The 24,391-nt window shown below is 48.2% G+C and overlaps 1 protein-coding gene across 3 annotated transcripts in view; it reads left to right on the forward strand.

Moving 5' to 3' along the window:
• Positions 1-1,749, forward strand: part of LOC119952956 (phospholipid-transporting ATPase ABCA1-like) — a 216,373-nt gene extending 214,624 nt beyond the window's left edge. For all 3 annotated transcript variants that reach the window (XM_038776597.1, XM_038776599.1, XM_038776598.1), the window contains one exon: positions 1,428-1,749. In XM_038776597.1, the coding sequence (XP_038632525.1) occupies positions 1,428-1,568 (141 nt within the window). In that variant the 3' untranslated portion in view covers positions 1,569-1,749. The remainder of the gene's footprint in view (positions 1-1,427) is intronic.
• The last annotated feature ends 22,642 nt before the right edge of the window (positions 1,750-24,391 follow it).

Raw genomic sequence — 24,391 nt, forward strand, 5'->3', positions numbered from 1 at the left:
TTAAGCGGAATCACCAAACTACGGCGGTGCGGTTGGCGTGGCATGGTATGGGTGACGTCAAGTTTGTTCCCAAGCTCCTCTGTTGTCAGTCTGCAGTCTGGCAAGTGGAAATAAAGGATCAGCTTACAAGATAATGTGGACATTATTGGCTTATGTATTTAATATCTATGCAGGCAGCTTCATTTCAAATTGATGTCTCATAGTTTGGATGGTAAAAGCTATTACTAACCAAACTAGGCAGGTCAGAAAGGTCCCACCTTCCCATCTTCAGTTTTAACAGACTGGTTAATTGCTGAATGTTTGGGGGAGGGATGCTACAATTGGCCTCAGTACTTTGCTCTGGGCAAGGGAGGGAAAACCACTCGTGGTCCTGATAACTCTCCAATGATCCCTGTTTAAAAATGCACAGCTGGGCATTTGGTGATGACAGCATCAGGCTTGGTGGCAATCTCTGATACTCCTCCCATTGGCACCCCCTCCCTCCCATTCCTCACACTCGACCCCTGGTCAAATTTCAGACCTTTATTGTGATGGCTGTATGAATCCCACAGCACAACGCTGTCCCGATAGACACTGGTGTGTGGCACCAGCAGGGGAGGAGACCCCTGTACTCCCCAACCCCAAGCAGAGTAGAGATATGAGACAGTGACACACGAGAGTGCATGGGTTCATCAGCATGGTGCTGTCCATGAAGACCAGCTCAGCCTGGAGATGGGGGCAGGAACCTGTCTGCCCCGGCAGTGTGGTGAACAGTGCATCAGAAGCAGCGCCGTACCATGATAGCATTGCACTTGTCTCAAAGTCTCTGGCGAACTGAGGACTACCCTTGCACACACCACTCTTTAGCAACATGGTTTGACACCAATGTGATTTCGCGTTAGCGTGACACAAGATTGAAAGGCCTGACTGGGTGCTGGCTGGTAGCTGTTTCAATGAGCATTTGTGAGATGCAAATGACGATGCGCCACCTGCCAGCAGGAAGAGCGACCCGACATTGGGAGAATGGCAATGTCATTTTAGGCCGACGGGTTTTCAACTTTTTAGCTGCCGCCATATTCTCCGGTTGGGAGAATTCCACCCAATATAGATTTAAATGTGTTAACAATATATACTTCAAGCAGCATGGTGGTGCAGTGGTTAGCACTGCTGCCTCACGGCGCTGAGGACCCGGGTTCGGTCCCGGCCATGGGTCACTGTCCATGAGGAGTTTGCACATTCTCCCCGTGTTTGCGTGGGTCTCACCCCCACAACCCAAAGATGCGCAGGCCAGGTGGATTGGCCACGCTAAATTTCCCTTTAATTGGAAAAAAGAATTGTGTACTCTAAATTTATATTTAAAAAAAACAGTATATATTTAAACATATTTCTAGTTATTTAGATGTTTCATTTCCTGCTGTTTTAACCACTCTTTCCTTTGTTCTGTTCAGGTATTTGTCAATTTTGCCAAGGATCAAAGTGAAGATGACTATTTGAAGGAAACTTTCACACATGGATCGCAATATAAGGACACCGTAAAGCGCATCACAAACTTTTTAGCAGATGACAACATGAGGGAGAGTTCAGTATGATCTGCGTACGAGTTAAACACTTCCTATCTGAAATGCAAGTTGATGATCCCAAATGCAGGAGGGTTGAGCCAGGACTGAGCTACCCGTCACTGGACCATCAATGACCAACTGCTCAACTACAAATCTACCATCTCCCTTCCCCCATTTCCAAGTTACCTTTAATTAACTTCAGAAAAAAAAACACTTTTATTCCTAACATTGCACCTTTCTGGATTTGTATGAACAATGGTTCAAATGTACAAATGGATTTATTTATACTTTCTACCTTTTTCGTACTTTTGGGGGTTTTGTTTTAGCTCTTGCAGCTGAAGTTTATCTGGCACTTTTGTCCTGGAGTTTTCTGAAACAGAAAAAATATAAATAATATCATGACGATACAATGCAGTAAATCTCCACTTAATCCCACCTTAGTGATTCTGCACTGACAGAGTGACCCACAGTGTTTTGCTTGTTTGATAACGAGAGGTGGAATGTTGCTGGGTGTGGAGGGAGAGGGAGGAATCTAGGGGCAAAAAAGGCGTTTATGTGGAGTGGATAAGGTGTGGGTTCAGGAAGTCAAGGAAGGATGATTAGGCCCATCACACTGGTCCACCTGATGTTTGGAGGAATTTGACGGATCTGTCAGCTTCTCACCTGAACTGCAATGAACTGAATTGTAGGTGTCCGCCTTATCTATGTGGAGCTCCGCCCTATTCCCTACAGCCTTTTCCCAAAATCAGGACGTTGTTCAGTTCTGTGTCCATTTAATTTTTGTGCATTCGCTGTAATCTAACCAGTACAGTTCCGAAACGAAACCGAACTCAACCTCAGCATTCTCAACACTGAGCAAAAAGGTTGTGCGTTCACGGCCCAATCCAGGGACACAGACTTGCAACTCTTGCTCAGCTGAGGTATAGTATTCTAATTTTTCTTTGAAGCAATAAACAAATTAATTCTATCTCTTAACAAAGCACCTTTTTTTAAAAATAAATAAAATAAATTTGTTTACAGTTCAGGTCTGATACATATGCAGTGTTTGACCGCTGCAATACTGACAGCCAGACATAGTATCCATATTGTTTTAAATCGTTGTCTTGTACTTGTTCTAGCAATTTCTCTGGGTGCATGCCTTGCACTCTTGAGCGCAGATGTTGATTTGAGTTCTGTGTTCTACCTGCAGCATCCGAGTTTATTTCTGTTTAAAATAATTGGAGGAGTATATCCAGTCTGCATTTCTGCAACACTGCGCTTCCTCTACTCTAGGAACTCAAGTGCCAAGGTGCCAGGGCAACCCTGAGCACAGGCAGAAAATGCCCACCTCTCTCCTATTGACTAATTCCACTGAATGAGTGTTGTTTGCACACAACTCCTGTTTGATGTTTCATTTAGCAGCTGGACAGACTGAATCCCATTTAAAGGAGTCTCTTTCCCCTTTCTCTCTCTCTCTCTCTCTCTCTCTCATGCATTACTCAAGGTGAAACATCAAAACTGATCGTTGCCCCAACATCCAATTGAATACCCCATGCTGACCACAAGGGCGCACACAACTATTTTCTAAATATATGCTTCGAACCGAGATTGGCCAAATAGACCATTATTTGCAAAAAAAGTTGCATTGTTTATTCTTGCTGTCAGTCTTTATTCTGGCTTTAAAGATAAATAGTAATTTCAATGAGTTGCATCGGTTAAGAGGAATTTACACTTCTGTTACAAATCAATGCAAAAATGTCTGTCTGACTGGGAGATGGACCGTCCATCTCTATGCCTTACATCCAGAGGGGAAAAAAGGAAAAAAAACTTGCATTTTTATAGCGCTTTTCATGACCTCAGGATGTCCTAAAGTGCTTTACAATCAATAGAGTACTTTTGAAGTGTAGTTACTGTTGTAATGTAAGAAACCCGGCAGCCAATTAGTGCAAAGCAAGCTCCCACAAACAGTTCTGTGGTGATATCTGTTTTTTAAGTGTTGGTAGAGGTATAATTGTTGGCTGGGACTCTGGGAGAATTCCCTGCTGCTTTGCACAATGGTGCCATGGAATTTTTTATGTCCAACATCTCATCAGAAAGATGGCACCTCCAGCAGAGCAACACTCCCCGGGTACGGCACTGAAGGGTCAGTTTAGATTGAATGCTGGAGCTCCTGGAATGGGGCCTGATCTCTAAAGTCTGACTCAGCGACAAGAGTGATATCAGAGTGAGACACTCCAGTCACCAGTGTTCTCATGAGAAAGGACTTGAGAGTGACTGACATTTATCACTGTGTGTGACCTCTGTATAAAACTACCCTTGGGCAGCAGCTTCACCCAAAGATGTATATTACAAAAAGCATCCTTTATAAGGCTGCAAGAAAGTAACTTGTATATTTAATGAGTGTTTTAACTGTTAATAGGGTGGAATCCTTTGTGTACCTGAGCATCCAAGATTACTGGCCCCCATAGCACCACCTCTATCCCTATGTTAACACAACATAGGCTGATGCATTCAGATAAATAATTTGCTCTGAAGATTTGGCACAACTAGCTGAGGTTTCAAGGATGTTGGAGGTAATATTATCTGGGGAATTGTTTTAAACCCCCATCCAGTACAGTGACTGAAACCAATGAAGGAGAGCAATTGAAATAACAAAGAACAATACAGCACAGGAACAGGCCCTTCGGCCCTCCAAGCCTATACCGGTCATGAGACCAACCTTTGTCAAAACCCTCAACACTTCCTAGTGCTGTATCCCTCTTTACCCATCCTATCCATATATTTGGCAAGGTGCCTTTTGATCGCCGTTAATGTATCTACTTCCACAACCTCCCCTAGCATCGCATTCCAGGCACTCACCACCCTCTGTGGGGGAAAAAAAAACCTGCCTTGCGCATCTCCTCTAAACTTTGCCCCACGGACCTTAAACCGATGCCACTTGGTGACTGACCCCACCACCCTGGGATTAAATGTCTGCCCATCCACTCTATCCATGCCCCTCATAATCTTGCAGACCTCTATCAGGTTACCCCTCAACCTCCCTCGTTCTAATGAAAATACTCCGAGTCAATTCAGCCTCTCTGCATAGCTAACACCCTCCACACCAGGCAACATCCTGGTAAACCTCCTCTGCACCCTCTCCAAAGCTGCCACATCCTTCTTTCCTCTATATTCCTAAGAGTTTTGGATTTTCTGTATATTTGTATATTTCCCTTCTTATGTTAGACCTACCAAAATGCATTACCTCACATTTGTCCAGATTAAACTCCATTTGCCACTGTTTTAAACATCTAGATCATGGCCTGATTATATTCTTGGTCTAATTGCAATTTTAACCTCATGCAAGTAGTGTCTTCCCCACTAGGTCAAACCTGGCAAGAGCTGTATCAAGGGCCAGGAGTGGTTCTGTGGTAAGTGAGATTATTTTATGTTTCCTCATGTGCTTGCAAGAGCAGGAGTGCTCCTCTGGCATCCAGAAGGAAACTATGGGCTTTCCCTGTCCAGAGCTCTCCAAACTAAACTATGCCCCCCCCCCCCCCCCCCCCCCCCCCGGACCACCATCTTCCGTCATCTACATCTGCTATCACAGATGCTAATCTACATGTCTCTGCGACACCATTCACAGTATCGATGGCATGTTGATCAGGTTTGAGTTAGTGCAGTTCCCTCTCACAGAATTGTTACCTTACTGTCTACCTGCTGCGAAAATGCAATTGGGACACGGAGCCAGTGAAAGAACCTAATTTAAAATAGAACTATTCAATTTGTAGATTTTTTTTAAAGTACAAGAAAGGGCCTCCAATTGACAACTGCTCGTGCGATGACTGAGATCAAAAGTTCAGTATGTGAGGAACTGCTGGTGCTGACTCTGGTCCCATGACTCTGAGAGTGTCGTTCCTGGCAATCCATAGAATCCCTAGAGTGCAGGAGGAGGCCATTCAGCCCATAGAGTCTGCATCGACCCTCCGAAAGAGCACACTACCTAGGACCACTCCCCTATTCCTGTAACCCTGCGCATTGATCATGTCCAATCCACCTAATCTGTTCATCTTTGGACCATGGGAGGAAACCGAAGCACCCGGAGAAAACCCATACAGACATGGAGAGAACATGCAACCTCCACACAGACAGTCACCCAAGGCCGGAATCGAACCAGGGTTCCTGGCACAGTGAGGCAGTCGTGCTAACCACTGTGCCACCTTGCTGCTTCGCAGCAGGCACTGATTATTGCCTTTGATAACAAGTCAGAAATACTGGGTGCTTAGTTTGCAAAATGAATCCCACCCTGGTGATTGTGACGCTTTGCTCAGTTGCTTGGCTCTCCACTCAATAGGTAAGTAACCAATTGGAGTGCATAAGGAGAATTGAGCATAACTATGTGAAAGTCCAGTGAGCTAAAAGCTTTCCCACGAAGAGTCAGAAATTAGTGTTTCAATCTTAGACTGGACAGTCCTGTGTGGCAGTGATGGGTGATGGAAAACCTGCAGATAAACCAACACTTAAATGAGATAATGATGTCTGAAATGTTGCATACTTTGCTATTTTGCTTCATTACTTTGCACTTTTATATTTGAGATGGTCTGTAATAAGCAGGAAAATAAGCAGTAAACAAAACAGCCATGTGTATATTGAGAATAAAATCACTATTCATTAACAGATTGTGAGCAGGGAATTGAAATGAGTCACAACACTGGAATTGTTGGTAAATCCAGATATAGTTCAGCTCTTTCCGTTGGCTTGCTGAAGAGGAGGGAATGCCTGGAGACGGGGTACTTTTTATTCAAAATACTGCAGGTGTGACTGGAGTTGTTCTCCCCAGAATGTCTTTTTTTAAGCGGTCTGTTTTCTTACCACATGCAAACACAATTCCTACAGGAGATGTGGTATCTTGTGGGAATTGGAGGCTCCAGGGATTGCTCTGATGTCCCAGCCTATGAAGCGTTTCCTATGAAGCAGCTCAGGGATTGTTCTTGCCACTGGGAACACTGGAGCCACCTAGCAGGGAAAGTTGTTCAACTAAAATGCTAACGTGAACCAAAATGCCTGTCTACCTGTTCCTCCATAAAGTGGGGGAAATGTTGTGAGCAGAATCTACTCCCCTGAGAGACTTTGCTTCCTCTTCACTTGCACAAGTTTTAGGAGCACAAGTCGTACTTAATGATGAAGTGTAATGTGACCAAATTATTTTCTGAATATTCTGGAGGTTTGGGTTGAGGTCGGGTGTGGCCCTCTAGAAAGGACCGTTGCCGACTTCCGGTTGCGGCTATGACTAGCTAAGCCGCACATTTGGAAGCTCCTGCAACAAAGGTGTTTTTGGGCCAATTGGAGGGCCCCAACGGCGCTGAAAAAACGAATCCCGGTGGGGGAAGGTCCCCTGAGGAGAACTAGACCGATTTTATGGTCGGTACCCGGAGCGGAGCGGCAAGAAAAACGGCAGTAGCTCCCCAAAAAAAGCGGGGGAAGAAAATCAAAATGGCGGCCGGCGGTGCACCGGAGGAGTGGAAGAAATGGGCGGAGGAGCAGCAGGCCGCTCTCCTCCGTTTTTTCACGGAGATGAAAGTGGAACTCTTAGAGTCCATGAACGCGACGGCCACCAGGTTGGTGGGAGCCCAGGCGATCCAAGAGGCGTCGATTAAAGATCTGCAGCAGGAGATGGCCGCGAGGGAGGAGGAGGCCACAGTCATCGGGGCAAAGGTGGAGGCGCACGAGGCACTCCACACGAAGTGGCAGAGCCGCTTCGAGGAGCTGGACACTCGGATGAGGAGGAAAAATTTGAGGATCCTGGGCCTGGAAGAAGGCCTGGAGGGGTCGGATCTCCCGGGATATGTGGCGGAGATGTTGAGCTCCCTGATGGGGGAAGGGGCCGGTCCGGCGCCCCTGGAATTGGAAGAGGCATACCGGGTCATGGCCAGGAGGCCTAGGGCAAACGAGCCCCCGAGGGCGGTGCTGGTGCGGTTCCAGCGGCTAAGTGATCGAGAGAAAGTCCTGAGGTGGGCTAAAAGGGAGAAAAGCAGCAAGTGGCAGAACTCGACGGTAAGGGTGTACCAGGACTGGAGTGCGGAGGTGGCAAAGCGGCGGGCCCGGTACAACCGGACAAAGGCGGTGCTACACGCGAAAAAGATCAAATTTGGAATGTTGCAACCGGCGCGCTTGTGGGTCACCTACAAGGACCAACATCATTATTTCGAGTCCCCAGAGGAGGCCTGGACCTTTGTACAAGAGGAAAAGTTGGACACGAACTAAAACCTGGGAGCACCGGCGGTCGTAGCCGCCGGGGGACTCTTGATTGTGCAAGTGGCCCTTTTCTTTTTCAGGCCAGGTCGGAACTGGGTAACAGTTTCGTGGAGTGTTTGGGGTGTTTTTTCTCGAACGGTTGACTTTTCTGAATATTTTGAAGGTTTCGAGTTGTTGGGTGTTTCTGTATATTTGTACTGTTGAAATCTCTATTGTGGGTCGTTGGCTTCTTATGGGGTGTTTTTTCCCGTTTCCAATTTCCCTTAGTTATTTACCCCTCCTACCCTTTTTCTTTGGGTGCTTGGGGGGGTTTTTGGTTCTTTTTTTTCTTTTCGGGTTATGGTTATCTGCGGTTATTTATACTGTTTGATGGAGGGTGATGGTTGGGCACGCGGTTAGTTGATAGTTAGTTAATTATTTTGTTATTTAAGTATGTAGTTAAGTATTTATGTATTTAGTTGCCATTGGGTATTTGTATTATAGCGTTAAGTTGGGGAGACGGGACGGGGGGGAGCGGGTTGATTATGCGGGTCTTTCTCGGGGGTTTTAAGGGGATCTTTCACGGGCGCAGATGGGGTGAACCGGGAGGAGTCGGAATGTGGCAGGAGCAGCCGGGTCAGCGGAGACCAGCTGACTCTCGGGAGTACGATGTGGGGTACATCGCGGCTAGGAGGGGTCCTAGCCAGGGGGGGGGGGGGGGGGGGGGGGGGGGGGGAAGGGGAGGGGACCTGGGGGGGGACACCGGGTTGCTGCTAGAAAGACCAGGGACGAGAAGGGGAGAGCCGGGGGGGGTGGGGGGGGGGGCCATCGCTATGGGAAGCGGGTCAGAAAAGAAGGGATGACCCGGGGCGAGCAAGGGACAAGACATGGCTAATCGACAGGGAGTAGGGACGGGTCGCTCTGCGACCCGATTGATCACGTGGAACGTAAGGGGGCTGAATGGGCCGGTCAAAAGATCAAGGGTCTTCTCACACCTGAAGGGACTGAAGGCTGATGTAGCAATGCTGCAGGAGACTCATTTGAGGGTAGCAGATCAGGTCCGCCTGAGAAGGGGGTGGGTGGGACAGGTGTTCCACTCAGGCTTGGATATCAAGAACCGGGGGGTGGCGATTTTGGTGGGAAAGAGAGTGTCGTTTGTGGCGGCAGAGGTGGTGGCAGACAAGGAGGGCAGGTACGTGATGGTGAGGGGTAGGCTGCAGGGAGAGAGTGTGGTACTGGTAAATGTGTATGCCCCGAACTGGGACGACGCGGGTTTTATGAGGCGCCTGCTGGGCCTCATCCCGGGACTGGAGGCAGGGGGCCTGATCATGGGAGGGGACTTTAATACGGTGTTAGACCCTGGGCTGGATAGATCGAGTTCCAGGACGAATAGGAGGCCGGCAGCGGCAGAGGTGTTAAGGGGGTTCATGGAGCAGATGGGAGGGGTAGACCCATGGAGATTTGGTAGGCCTAGGGCGAGGGAGTATTCTTTTTTCTCCCACGTCCACAGAGTGTACTCTAGGATCGATTTTTTCGTATTGAACAGGGGGCTGATACCGAGAGTGCAGGACACGGAGTACTCGGCCATTGCGATATCGGACCATGCACCACATTGGGTGGACGTGGACATGGGGGAGGCGCGGGACCAACGCCCGTTGTGGCGCCTGGATGTAGGGCTGTTGGCGGACGAAGAGGTGTGCAGAAGGGTGAGAACGGGCATTGAGAACTATCTGGGTACGAATGACACAGGTGAGGTGCAGGTGGGGACGGTCTGGGAGGCCTTGAAAGCAGTGATTAGAGGAGAGCTGATCTCCATAAGGGCACACAGAGAGAGGAAGGAGAGGCAGGAAAGGGAGAGGCTGGTGGGGGAGCTCCTAGAAGTAGATAGGAAATATGCGGCGGCGCCAGAGGAGGGGCTATTAAGGGAGCGGCGTAGCTTGCAGGCCAGGTTCGACCTACTGACCACTAGGAAGGCGGAAATGCAGTGGAGAAGGGCGCAGGGTGCGGCGTATGAGTACGGGGAAAAGGCGAGCAGGATGCTGGCACACCAGCTTCGTAAGCGAGATGCAGCCAGAGAGATTGGGGGAGTGAGAGAGAGGGGTGGGGATGTAGTGCAGAAGGGGCAAGAGGTGAATAGGGTCTTTAGGGACTTCTATAGGGAATTGTATAGGTCTGAACCGCCGAAGAGGAGAGGGGGAATGAAGAACTTTCTCGACAAATTGGGGTTCCCAAAGGTACAGGAGGAGCTGGTGGAAGGGTTGGGGGCGCCGATAGAGCTGCAGGAGCTAATTAAAGGGATAGGCCAGATGCAGGCGGGGAAGGCGCCGGGGCCGGATGGGTTCCCGGTGGAGTTTTACAGGAAATTTGTGGACTTGGTGGGTCCAGTGCTGGTGCGAGCCTTCAATGAGGCGCGCGAGGGGGGGGTTCTGCCTCCAACAATGTCGCAGGCCCTGATCTCCTTGATTTTGAAGCGGGACAAGGACCCGGTCCAGTGCGGGTCCTACAGGCCTATCTCCCTCTTAAATGTAGATGCCAAGCTGTTAGCAAAGGTCCTGGCAACCAGGATAGAGGACTGTGTGCCAGGGGTAGTCCATGAAGACCAGACGGGGTTCGTGAAGGGACGCCAACTTAACACAAATGTTCGGAGATTGTTAAATGTGATTATGATGCCAGCAGTGGAAGGGGAGGCGGAGATAGTGGTAGCGCTGGACGCGGAGAAGGCATTTGACAGGGTGGAGTGGGAATACTTGTGGGAGACGTTGGAAAGGTTTGGGTTTGGGGAGGGATTTATCAAGTGGGTAAAACTGCTCTATTCAGCTCCGATGGCAAGTGTGGTAACAAACGGGAGGAGGTCAGAATATTTTGGGCTCCATCGAGGTACCAGGCAGGGATGTCCCCTATCTCCCTTACTCTTTGCATTAGCGATTGAGCCGTTGGCGATGGCACTGAGGGGTTCAGGGGGGTGGAGAGGACTGACAAGGGGAGGGGAGGAACATCGGGTCTCGCTCTATGCGGATGATTTGTTGTTGTATGTGGCAGACCCGGAGGGGGGAATGCCGGAGGTAATGGGGATACTAGCGGAGTTCGGGGACTTTTCGGGATATAAATTAAATCTGGGGAAAAGTGAGGTCTTTGTAATACACCCGGGAGACCAAGGGGAGGGAATTGGGAGGCTCCCCTTCAAAAGAGCAGTTAAAAGTTTTAGGTATTTGGGGGTGCAGGTGGCAAAGAACTGGGGGACCCTACACAAGTTGAACTTTTCCAGACTGGTGGAGCAGATGGAGGAGGAGTTTAAGAGGTGGGACATGGTGCCGCTGTCGCTAGCAGGGAGGGTGCAGTCAGTTAAAATGACGGTCCTCCCGAGGTTCTTGTTTTTGTTCCAGTGTCTGCCCATCTTCCTCCCCAGGGCCTTTTTCAAGAAGGTAACGAGTAGTATCATGGGGTATGTGTGGGCACATGGCACCCCGAGAGTTAGAAGGGTCTTTTTGGAGCGGAGTAGGGATAGTGGAGGGCTGGCGTTACCCAACCTTTCAGGATATTACTGGGCGGCAAATACATCGATGGTACGAAAGTGGATGATGGAAGGGGAGGGGGCAGCCTGGAAGCGCATGGAGAGGGCGTCCTGCGGCAACATAAGCTTAGGGGCACTGGTAACGGCACCATGGCCGCTCCCTCCCACGAGGTATACCACGAGCCCGGTGGTGGCGGCCACCCTCAAGATCTGGGGGCAGTGGAGGCGACACAGGGGGGAAGTGGGAGGTCTGATAGGGGCACCACTAAGAGGGAACCACAGATTTGCGCCGGGAAACACAGGAGGGGGATTCCAGAGCTGGCAGAGGGCGGGTATTAGACAACTGAGGGACTTGTTTATAGAGGGGAGGTTTGCGAGCCTGGGAGAGCTGGAGGAGAAATTTGGGCTCCCCCCGGGGAACACGTTCAGGTACCTCCAAGTGAAGGCATTTGCCAGACGACAGGTAGCGGGGTTCCCCGCGCTCCCCGACAGGGGGGTGAGTGATAGGGTGCTATCAGGGGTCTGGGTCGGGGAGGGGAAGATCTCGGACATCTATAAGATTATGCAGGAGGTGGAGGAGGTACCAGTAGAGGAGCTGAAAGATAAGTGGGAGTTAGAGCTGGGGGAACAGATAGAGGACGGGACATGGGCAGACGCCCTGGAGAGGGTTAACTCGTCGTCGTCATGTGCGCGACTAAGTCTCATTCAATTTAAGGTACTGCATAGAGCCCACATGACGGGGACAAGGATGAGTCGGTTTTTCGGGGGTGAAGACAGGTGTATTAGATGTTCGGGAAGCCCTGCGAATCATGCACATATGTTTTGGGCATGTCCGGCACTGGAGGAGTTCTGGAAGGGGGTGGCAGGGACGGTGTCGAGAGTGGTGGGGTCCAGGGTCAAGCCAGGATGGGGACTTGCGATCTTCGGGGTTGGGGTGGAACCGGGGGTACAGGAGGCGAGGGAGGCTGGAATATTAGCCTTTGCGTCCTTGGTGGCTCGGAGGAGGATCCTGATTCAGTGGAGGGACGAAAGGCCTCCGAGTGTTAACACCTGGTTAAACGACATGGCAAACTTTATCCAATTGGAAAGGATCAAATTCGCCCTGAGAGGGTCGGTGCAGGGGTTTTCCAGGCGATGGCAACCCTTCCTAGACCTCTTGGATCAGAGATAGAAACTGAGGCCATGACAGCAGCAACCCGGGAGGGGAGGGGAGGGCGGGAGGGGGGGGAGGGGGGGGGGGGGGGGAGGGGGGGAAAACGACGAAGGAAGTACGGTAGCGGCGGTGGCACGGGCAAGGCCTGCCCGAGGACGCTGCTAGAAATGATAAGTTGGTCTGACTGTCGGTTCGCCGGCGGGGGGGGGGGGGGGGGGGGGGGGGGGTAGGGGGGGGGGGGGGGGGGGGGGATTCTTTTTCTCTTTCTTGTTAAGTAGGGGGGTTTGACTTTGTGTTGTTATAATTTAAATGTAAATGTAGGGGGGGTTAAAATGTTTGTATTTTGAAAAATTCAATAAAAATTATTTAAAAAAAAAAAATAGAAAGGACCGTTGCCCTCCATCGAGCCTGTGCTGCACTCTGGGATACTAAAGGGGACAAATCTGCCCAATACCAACATCGCTCAACATGAAATCCACTTTGAGCAATGGAGTTTTTATATGCACTTTTTAGCTGGAGGTGACAGAAGGGGCAATAGTTGACGGCAGGAAACCACAATGGAGGTGAGGATGGGGCAGGGGGATTTGGCTGAGATTCCTGCTCCTGATGGCCTTCCAGCGACCTTCTCATGGGGACAAACATATATGTGATTGTCAGATGAGGGCATCATTGAGCTCCCTCAGAGACACTGTGCCAGAACATAGCACCTCAATTTCTGAGCCTGGTTGATCCACTAAGTTCAATAGTGGTCGAGAATTAGGCTTGGAGCATTTAAAATCCAGTGGTTATAAAATGTGGTGATGCTGATGTGGAGTTGCTGAGATCTATTCCAGATACAGTTCCTGAAAAACTCATTCCAGTATCCTTTGTCATTTTACGGGTGAGGTATCGATATTTCTGGTACACATTGCATAAGAGTAAAGAACGTGTATATTTGAGCTGAATTATAACTCTCTAGCTGCTCTTCATGTTGCTACTGTTCATGATCCCACTTATTCTTATTATTCTATTGGACAGTGGTCAAGATTTTGAAATGAAAATAAAGACATACACTGAGACTACTTTGCCTCCAATATCTTTATTAATTGTTTGCACCAATTTGTGTTTGAGCTGCATTACTGCCTACTGTGCAGTCTGTGTTCCACAAATAGAGCCTTATTTTGAATCTAAGCTTCCTATAGCAGAACAAATGATAGGAATCAGGTCACTAACTGGGAGAAAAGCAAATGTTTATTCTCAACCTGGGGCAACTGTCAGTTTGGGTTCCATCACAATTGATTTGACCTAATCGCAAGCTCAATGTCTCGCCCAGCAAGATGTATTTTGGGCAACTATTTTCCAAAGTTACAATAAATGGTAGAGTGAAATACATGGTCGTTGACTCACACTCATACAGATACACACTTTCTGAATCTCGGGTACATATTCTGCGCTGTTACACACACCCCCGCCCCATACACACACGTACTCGTTGAACCTCATTCACTGACTCATGCAGACACATCACTCCATTTCTTGCAATATGTTTACACATCTACTCACCCACTCAGTTTTGTGCACTGTCACGCCTGAACAATGTAATTCAGCCTCTACATTTGATCAAGGTTAAAAGTGGAAAGTTGAAGTTATATAGAACATGCACATGAGAAATAAGCCATTTGGCTAAACTGGCCAATGCAAATGTTTATCTTCCATATAAGCTTCCTCCCAGTCCCTTCATCCAACCCTATCAGCATGACCTTCTGTTCATTCATCCCTCATAACACATCTCTGGATTTCCCTTAAATGTATCGATATGCGTTTCAGCTCATCTGCTCCTTGGGAAAGTGAGTCCCACATTCTGACCACACTGGGTGAAGGAGGACCTCCTGACATTTCTTGTGTAGTTATTTGTGACTGTCTTACATCGGTGGCCCCATTCCTTGCCATCACCCAAGAGTGGAAACATCTCTGTCTGCTTTATCAGGCCCTTTCGTAATCAGAAATCCCCATTAAGTCACTCCTCAGCAAGGCTTTGCTGGCTGGGGTTAAGGGGTCAGAATACTCGGCAATTGCAGTGTCAGATCATGCTCCGCATTGGGCGGATATGGTACTGGAGAAGGGGGTAGCGCAGAGGCCGGGGTGGAAATTAGATTTGGGACTTTTGGGGACCAAGGGTTCTGTGACAAAATTGAAAAGGTAATTGAGGAATATGTAGGTTTCAACTGTACGGGTGAGGTGTCGAAGGCACCTGGGATGTTCTAAAGGCAGTGGTGAGGTGATTTTGTTTTAAGGCCAGGGTGGACAAAGAGGAGAGGTTGGAGTGGCAGAGGGTAATAGATAAGATGTTGGAGGTAGATTGGAGTTATGCAGAAGATGGGGACCCAGCGAAGCTGGAAAAGAGGAAGGAACTACCGGCGAGCTTTGACTGACTATCTACCAGGAAGGCAGTGCGCCAACTGAGACGAGCAAGGAGTGCAGTTTACGAACATGGAGATAAAGCGGAGCGTATGTTAGGAGGTCAGCTCCGGAGAGAGGCAGCGGCAAGGGAAATTGTTCAGGTGCAGGACAGGGCAGGGAAGTTGGTGGTGGCTCCGGATCTGATTAACAAGGTTTTTGAGGAAGTTTATGAGAGGTTGACAGGTCAGAGCCACCTGGGGGAGGCCGAGAGATGCAGGAATTTCTAGATGGATTGGAGTACCCGAGGTTAGGGGAAGGGGACAGATCTACATTAGAAGGAGCGATAGTGGAGCAGAGATAAAGGATGCGATTGGGAGGATGCAATCGGGGAAGTTGGCAGGGCCAGAGGGGTTTCCAGTGGAATATTATTAAAAAACTCAAGGATAAGCTGGCAACCCTGTCGGTGGGGATGTTTGAAGAGGCGATAGGGAAGGGGGTGTTGCCACGAACCTTGGGGAAGGCTTCGATTTCCCTGTTGCTAAAAAAAGATAAGGATCTGATGGAGTGGGTCGTATAGGCCGATATCACTTCTGAATGTGGACGCAAAAGTATTGGCGAAGGTACTGGCGGGTAGGCTGGAAGAGTGCCTCCCGAAGGTGATAGGTGAAGATCAGACTGGGTTCGTGAGAGGGAGGCAGCTCTTTTCAAACGTTAGAAGGGTATTGAACGTCGTTATGGCACCGGCAGAGGGGAAGGAAACAGAGGTGGTTGTGGCACTGGACGCTGAGAATGCGTTTGACCGGGTAGAATGGGGGTACCTGATGGCAGTTCTGGAGCGGTTTGGGATTGGACCAAGATTTGTGAACTGGATAAAGCTACTATATAAGGAGCCGAAGGCGAGTGTCCGCACAAACAACATCAGCTCAAGATACTTTTCTCTCCACCGTGACACTAGAGAGGGATGTCCTATGTCCCCCTGCTGTTTGCACTCGCGGTTGTGCCGTTGGCCATCGCATTAAGAAGTTCGGGGGTATGGAAAGCAATAGTGCGGGGGGGGGGGTATAGAGCATATACATATCCGTAGGGCAGGGACTCACTTTAGGTACCTGGGGCTGCAGGTTGCCTGGGATTGGGGGGTGGGGGGCGGGGGTGGAGGGGGGGGGGGGGGGGGGGGGGGGGGGGGGTCCGCAGGTACAACATTTCTAGTTTGGAGGGGGAGAGTGAAAACCGATCTGGCAAGGTGGGATGGTCTCCCTCCCGAGTAGGCTTCAAATGAAGTTACTGTGAAAAGCCCCTAGTCGTCACATTCCGGCGTCTATTCGGGGAGGCTGTTACGGGAATCGAACTGTGCTGCTGGCCTGCTTTGGAGGCAGTTTCGTCAACACTTCGGGTTGACGGCAGGGTCAAGGGAAATGCTGATTCGGGGAACCACAGATTTGAGCCAGGGAAGTGGGATGGAAATTTTCAGAAATGGGAGGAGAAGGGGATTAAGACACTTAAAGATTTGTTTCTTAGGGGTCGGTTTGCAGGATTGAAGGAGCTGGAAGCGAAGTATGGGCTGGAGCAGGGGTAAATGTTTAGATACATGCAGGTTCGAGATTTTGCCAGAAAGGAGATACAGAGCTTCCCGGTGGAGCCGGCCTCCACATTGCTGAAGGAGGTGCTGACAACAGGGGGACTGGAGAAGGGGGTAGTGTCAGCAATGTACGGAGCTATTTTGGAAGAGGAGAAGGCACCACTGGAAGGGATCAAAGCAAAGTGGGAGGAAGAGTTGGGAGAGGATATGGAGGAGGGGTTCTGGTGTGAGGTGCTCTGGAGAGTGAATGCCTCCACCTCATGCACGAGGTTGGGGCTGATACAGCTGAAGGTGGTATAGAGAGCACACCACACGAGGGCCGATTCTTTGAAGGAGTAGAAGATGTAAGTGAACGTTGCGGGGGGCCTAACAAATTAAATATCACATCTCTGCTTTTCAAATTTCTCTAGCAATTGGCCATTGAGTACTTGCTTTGCTCTCTTCATGATCTTATACCAGCGTTGCTTCTTTTACTGATGTGTATCTCTACCCCTAGATCCCCTTACTCCTGTACCTCATTTAGGGACTTACTTTCCCAAGGATAATTTGGCTTTTTTATTCTTCCTATCAAAATGTAAGAGATTACACCATTATGTCCAAATTAATTTGCTAATTTCATAAAACCATAAGACATAGGTGCAGAATTAGATGACTCGACCCATCACATCTGCTCCTCCATTCAATCATGGCTGATATTTTTCTAATCCCCATTCTCCTGCCTTCTCCCAATAATGCCCTAAGTGTCCAAAAGTTTAGGTGGGGTTACTGGATTATAGGGATAGGGTGGAAGCAGAGGGCTTAAGTAGGGTGCTCTTTCCAAGTGCAGGTACAGACTCAATGGGCCAAATGGCCTCCTTCTGCACTGTAAATTCTATGATAAAGATAGTCAGTGATATGGCTTCTACAGCCTTCTGCGACAAAGAGTTCCACAGATTCACCACCCTCTGGCTGAAGAAATTCGTCCTCATCTTTGTTTTAAAGGATCGTCCCTTTAGTTTGAGATTGTGCCCTCTAGTTCTTCCTATTAGTATAAACATCCTCTCCACGCCCATTCTATCTAGGCCTCGTAGTATCCTGTAAGTCTCAATAAGATCCCTTTCATCCTTCTGTCAGCAGAAGAAATTGCTCTCTGTGTGTCAGAATTTATATAAGTAATAATAAAGATGTCTTACGTATTATAACAGGTCAAGGAAAAAAACAGCAGGCAAGGCGTTAAAATGTTGGACCTTAAAGAAAAGTCACCTGCACTGCATTAGGATAAGACCGGGGCCCCATGTCACAGAAATCATGGCTCCAGCCTGTCTGTAAGGGATTCATTGTACAGCCCAGTGCAGGGGATAAAAACACATTAACATCCGATCCAGAAGTTCAGGGTAAAGGAAATATGTTGAACCGGAGCCAGGAGATTGTAAAGAAGCATTGTATTAGCTGATCATTTTCCCATTAATGGAACCAGAAAATATGCATACTGATCACCTTGTATTGTTCCGACTGAATTATGACCTCAATGCCTACTTGTAAATCTGAAAGGACCTTAAATATATATGCGTGTAATTCTGACTATGATCCGGGCTGACTTTTGCAAGCTAAGGATAGCAGCAGAACTTGCCTCTCGTGTGTGCATACAGCAATTCTGAATAAACGCACGTTTACAACTCTATGTGGTCGAGAACAGGTTCTGAGCTTTACTTCCCTCCAACACTTCTAAACTCCAACAAGTACAGATCCAGAGTTTCAACCATTCTTTATACGACAAGCTCTTCATTCCTGGGATCATTCTTGTGAAACCCCTCTGAATCCTTTCCAAGGCTAGCACATCCCTCCTTAGATTCAGGGCCCAAAACTACTCCGAAAACTCCAAATGGAGTCTGACCAGGGCCTTGTACAGCCTCAGAAGGACATCCAGGTTTTGTATTCTAGCCCTCTTGACATGAATGCTAACATTGCATTTGTCTTCCTAATTGCCAACTGAATCTGTACGTCAACCTTAAGAGAATCTTGAACAAGGACTCTTTAAGTCCATTTCGTGCTTCTGATTTCCTAAACATTTCTCCATTTAGAAAATAGTCTATGAAATGAAAAGACGCCTCCATTCCTCCTTCTAAAGTGCATAACCTCACACTTTTCCACATAGTATTCCATCTGCCACTTCTTTGCCCACTCTCCTAGCCTGTCCAAGTCCTTCTGCAGCACCCATGCTTCCTCAATGCTACCTGTCCCTCTACAGGTTTTTGTATCATCTGCAAACTTAGCAACAGTGCCTTCAGTTCCTTCTTTCAAATCGTTAATGTATAGTGTGAAAAGTTGTGGCCCCAGCACCGACCCCTTGAGGCCCACCACTAGTCACCTGCTGCCAACCTGAAAAATACCCCTTTATCCCCACTCTCTGCCTTCTGCCAGTCACTCAATCCTCTATCCATGCCAGGATCTTACCATTAACACCATGGGATCTTAATTTATTTAACAGTCTACTATTCGGCATCTTGTCAAAGGCCTTCTAGAAATCTAAATAAATCATGTTCACTGGTTCTCATTTGTCTAACTTCCTTGTTACCTCCTCAAAACGCTCTAACAGATTTGTCAGACATGACCTCCTCTTGATGAAGACATTCTGACTCAGTCCTATTTTATCAAGCACTTCCAAGTACTTCTGGATCTCATCTTTAATAATGGACTCTAAAATCTTGCCAATGATCAAAGTCAGGCTAACCGGCCTATAATTTCCCGTCTTTTGCCTGCTTTCTTAAACAGCGGTGTTCCATTAGTTACTTTCCAGTCCTCTGGGATCCTTCCTGATTCCAGTGATTCCTGAAAGATCACCACCAATGCCTCCACAATCTCCTTCAGAACCTTGGGGTGCAGTCCAGGTAATTTATCCACCTTCAGATTCCCCAGAACCTTCTCCTTAGTGATGGCTACTAAACTCACCTCTGCCCCTGATTCTCCTGGAGCTCTGGCATCCCACTGATGTCTTCCAACGTGAAGACTGATGCAAAGTAACTATTTAGTTCCTCTGCCATTTCTTTGTTTCCTGTTATTACTTCTCCAGCCTCATTTTGCAGTGTTCCAATGTCTATTTTTGCCTCTCTCTTACCTTTTGTATATTGAAAAACTCTTCCTCTCTTTTATATTACTAGCTAATTACACTCATATTTCATCTTCTCTTCCCCCCCCCCCCCCCCCCCCCCCCCCCTCCACCCCGCCCATTGCTTTTTTAGTTGTCCTCTGCTTGCTATTAAAGGCTTCCCAATCCTCTGGCTTCCCACTAATCCTTGCCACTTTGTATGCTTTTTCTTTTTCTTTTGTGCTGTCTTTGACTTCCCTCGTCAGCCATGGATGTCTTATCCTCCCCTTAGCATGTTTCCTCCTCTTTGAGATTAATTTCTGTTGTGCCTCAAACTACAGGGTAAATTCTATCATATTGTGGTCACTGTTCCAGAAGGGTTCCTTCACCTTAAGTTCCCTAATCAAGTCTGCCTCATTACACATCACCACATCCAGAATTGCCTGCTCCCTAGTAGGCTCCCCCACAAGCTGCTCCAAAAAACCATCTCTTAGACATTCCACAAATTCCTATTCTTGGGATCCACTACCAACTTGATTTTCCCAGTCCAACTGCATATTGAAATGCCCATGATTATTGTAATATTGCCTTTCTTATATGCCTTTTCTATCTCCTGATTTATTTTCTGCCCCATATCCAGACTACTGCTAGGGGGCCTGTACAGAACTCCCATCAGGGTCTTTTTACCTTTGCGATTCCTCAACTCTACCCACAGAGATTCTACGCCTTCGGATCCTATATCGCATCTTGCTATCGATTTAACTTCATTCCTTACGAACAATTGCCCCCCCCCCCCCCCCCCCCCCACCCCTCCCCCGTACCAGCCTCCCCGGAATGTGGCGACCAGGGGCTTTTCACAGTAACTTCATTGAAGCCTACTCGTGACAATAAGCGATTTTCATTTTTTCATTTCATTTCATCTGCCTGTCCTTTCAATAGGACACAAATCCTTGGCTATTTAGATCCCAGTCCTGATCCCATTGCAGCCACGTCTCTATGATGCCCACAACATCATACCCGCCAATTTCAAGCTCATTTACCTTGTTTCATACACTGCGCATTTAGGTACAACACCCTCAGTCCTGCATTGACCACCTCCTTTCTCATACTTGTCATCTTTTTGCTCTGCCTGAGGTTAGATTCCTGCCACCTTCTATACTCTCTGTTCTATTATGTGCACTGGAAACTTTACTAACCTCTCCTGAGCCCTCGGCTCCTTTAACCAGTTGAAGGGGCTGTTTAGCTCACAGGGCTAATCACTGGCTTTGAAAGCAGACCAAGGCAAGCCAGCAGCACGGTTCGATTCCCGTACCAGCCTCCCCGAACAGGCGCGGGAATGTGGCGACTAGGGGCTTTTCACAGTAACTTCATTTGAAGCCTACTCGTGACAATAAGCGATTTTCATTTTCATTTCATTTCAAGTCCTCATCAATAACTGCACTTCTCTCCTCTCCTTTAACTTTGATTTTCTAATTCTCCATACAACTGAACTCTCCTCTCTCTTTCCTACCCCCCCCCCCCATTTAGTTTAAAGCGCTATTTCATGCCCACATTGCAAGTTTATTAACATCTTATATTTTGAGGCCACGTGATGAATATTCGCTATTATGCATCATAATATGAACAGGGATGGACCATTCAGCCCCTCGACCCCGTCCCGCCATTCAACGAGATCAACGAGGGACTTTTCACAGTAACTTCATTTGAAACCTACTTGTGACAATAAGCAATTTTCATTTCATTTTTTTCATGGCTGATCTGTGACCTAACTCCATATACTTGCCATTGACCCATACGGCCCCACCTCCCTCAACACCATCCTGCCCCTTCAACACTGGCCCACCCCCTCAACACCGGCCCACCCCCTCTCTCAACACCACCCTGCCCCTTACCAACACAGCCCCTGCCCTTGTCTCCACTCCCCTCTCCCTTAAATGGTTTTAGGTGGCTTAGTTGAAATTTAACGATCAGTTACAGAGCATTAAAGAGCATTTACAGACACACAATGCAGACTGACATCATGGAAGCCATGGTAAATGTCACTTGTCACATTCAAAATATTGATTTAAATATTCTAATCAATTTAGTTAAGTTGGCTTGTGATAATAGATCTCAAAAAGGTATACTAGCTACATCTTCAAACGTTATAAACAATATGATGAGGTCAAAATTGTTTCCAATGGGTTGTAGGTTATTGCATTCAATTCAACATCGGAATTACATTAACTACAATAATGCCATGCTTCTTGTAACAAGGCTTTCTTTATCGATCGTGATACAGAATCTTCAAATTTTAAAACAACCGTTTGGAAAACCAAATCACAGCACCAAAGTAAAATCAAAATTCAAGTCTGCACTTAGATCTTGCGAAAACCAGTTTGCATGGATAACATAGTGGTTGGGTGATGCACTATCAATTAACCACAGAAGCGAAGTTGTAGTCCGAAACTGAAGGCTTTAATAGACAAGATGTTTTCCCCAGCAGCTCAGGTACAGAAAGGAAGCTGTGGGGAACACACGGGCTCTTATACCCTGCCTTACAGGGCGGAGCTACCTTACAGCTCTAACCAATGGGTGACTAGTGTTACATACCATTGGGCCAATGAGCAGCAAGCCTTCTTTACCAATGGTGTCTCAGCATTGCTAGTTACCAAAATACCTCTAGTCATACTACCACATTCACCCCTGTTGAAAACGAATCCGGCTGGTAGTATGACTATTGAGGTAGTGCCCTACTTTCGTACTGCGTCTGCCCACTGGCCCATAACTATTTACAAAGACATAATACAGTTTTGCAATTACACAATTGGCCATGTAAATGTCACATTAAAAGGTCTATATACAGTTCATAGCGACACAATCAGATGGTCGGGGGCCTTGGTTGTCCTTTGTGATCGACGGAGCTTCGGCGGAGACGTGGGCGGAGGTGCAGGCGTCTGTGACTCCGGGAGCGTGGATCCATTTCCCGTAGCAGCTTCAACACCCCTAGATGGCGCTGGTGAGGGTGGCTGACCCAGGAAGGGGGCATCCAGACCTCTAGATGGCGCTGGTGGGGAGGTTGACAGGCCAGTGAAGGGAGCGTATGTAGAGTGCTGCGGTGGGCGCGGGGGTCCAGGCAGGGCCGGCGGGAAAAAGCGGTTGTCCAGGGCAGGGGGGCAACAGTGAGGTCCGAGAGAACCCAAAAATTTGAAATTAGAATCCAATTGGGAACAGAGATAACCACAAGTGTTCAAGCAGTTCTGATCAATCCTCATAATTCGGAAGTGTGTTAATGCATGCGTACTAACAGGGATTTAAGGTAAAACTGTTAGATTTTGTTGCGAAAAACTGTCGGGAGTTTGTATTACGGAAAATAGCAAAAGCCGTACCCGTATTTACAGCACCGCCTTAGTACCCCTTGTTCCAAATTTTAAAAAGAGAGCACAGATAGGAAAAATGGCCATGAAGGCAATGGAATGCCTCATGAACCCGCAAGAATTCGTGGTCGCAGCAACCAGCAGCAGAGTAGGACAGTGTCCCGTTTGGGAAGTTGAAATTCGAAGGTACCTCAAAGGGAAGGGATGGCCCCTTTGGAGTGACTTTTGTTCAAATGAGAAAACAGGTCCCGGGAGTATAGGACATACTTGGTGGGAGAACCTGAGCGAAATCCATAAGAAGAGTTTAGGCAAAGCTCGCAAGCCGATGGCAATTGTGTCCTGTCTGGCACAATTGCAAGGCACAGAGGAGGTTGTTCGGACGGTCCGCAAAGAGATAGAAGAGAGACATCGAATGAGTAAAGTCGATGTTAGCGAGATCGAGAGAGAGAATATAGAGTTAAGAAGGAAGTTAGCAGCAAAGGACGGAGAGGTGGATGATGCCAAGAGGGCACACCAGTCTTGTCTAGCGCATCTGAGCAGCTTCCAAACCCAATACAATAAGGCCTATCAGGACACACAACATGCAGTCCTGGTAAGAGAAGAGACAGAGAAACAGGTAGAGGCATTGCAAAGGCAGTGCAGCGATCTAAAAGCAGCATTAAGAGCACTCCATGCTGCCACCATGGAGCAGAGACAAAGCTCAGTGGATAATGCAAAATGCCGGAAGCAGATTGCAGAACTGCAGTCTTTGCTTTCAGTCCAAAATGGATTACAAAGCAGCTTTGGATCCCAGTTAGATGAAGACGGCCCTGATTGGCAAGAACTAAACGAAACAGCGCATAGATATGTGCAGGGAACATGTGCGCAAGGAAAACCCCAAAAGAAAAAAGCACCCCAACCCCCCACAGAGCAGATAGATCAGGCACCCATGAATCCAGTCACCACCCACCGCACAGCCACATCAGACGGAGAAGCGCAATTCCTGTACACGACCCCCTTAACTGTGACCCAATTACGGGACGCGTGCAAAAAGATCACACCGTTCCTCCCCACCTCAGACCCCCACCAATTCTTTGCTAGAGTAAAGCAACAGGCGACCATGTACGGCCTGCATGAGCGTGAGCAAGTGAAGCTCACAGTTTTAAGTTTAGACCTTTCTGTTGTAGCAGCCCTTCCTGACCCCCAGAATGTAGGAGGAGGCACCCTTGCAGAGATGCACACGGCGAACCTAGATGCAATCGGTTACAATAGAGGTGACCCCGTAGAAAGCCTGAATAAGTGCAGGCAGAAGAAAACTGAACACCCCACAGCGTTTGCTGGACGCCCGTGGATCCATTTTACAGCCGTTTTCGGTGACTTAAACTGCGCCCATTTGACCCCAGAAAACACAGCCAAATGGACCCGTGCCCATATCTCTCATGCCACCGAGGCAGGACAAAGAGCTTGCACTAATTATGACCCCTCAGAAGAAGCACACAATGATAAGTTGGTTTTAAAAAGGTTGTTCCGCGCTTGGGAGCAATCTGTCCATAATAAACCCGCGTTCAGAAAACCCGAGGAAGCACAGGCAGAGGCAGATATCCAAGCAGTTAGAGAGCACCAGAACCCTGCAAGGGTAAACA

Source organism: Scyliorhinus canicula, chromosome 18 (assembly GCF_902713615.1).
Source record: "Scyliorhinus canicula chromosome 18, sScyCan1.1, whole genome shotgun sequence".
In the NCBI taxonomy this organism is placed as follows: Eukaryota; Metazoa; Chordata; class Chondrichthyes; order Carcharhiniformes; family Scyliorhinidae; genus Scyliorhinus; species Scyliorhinus canicula.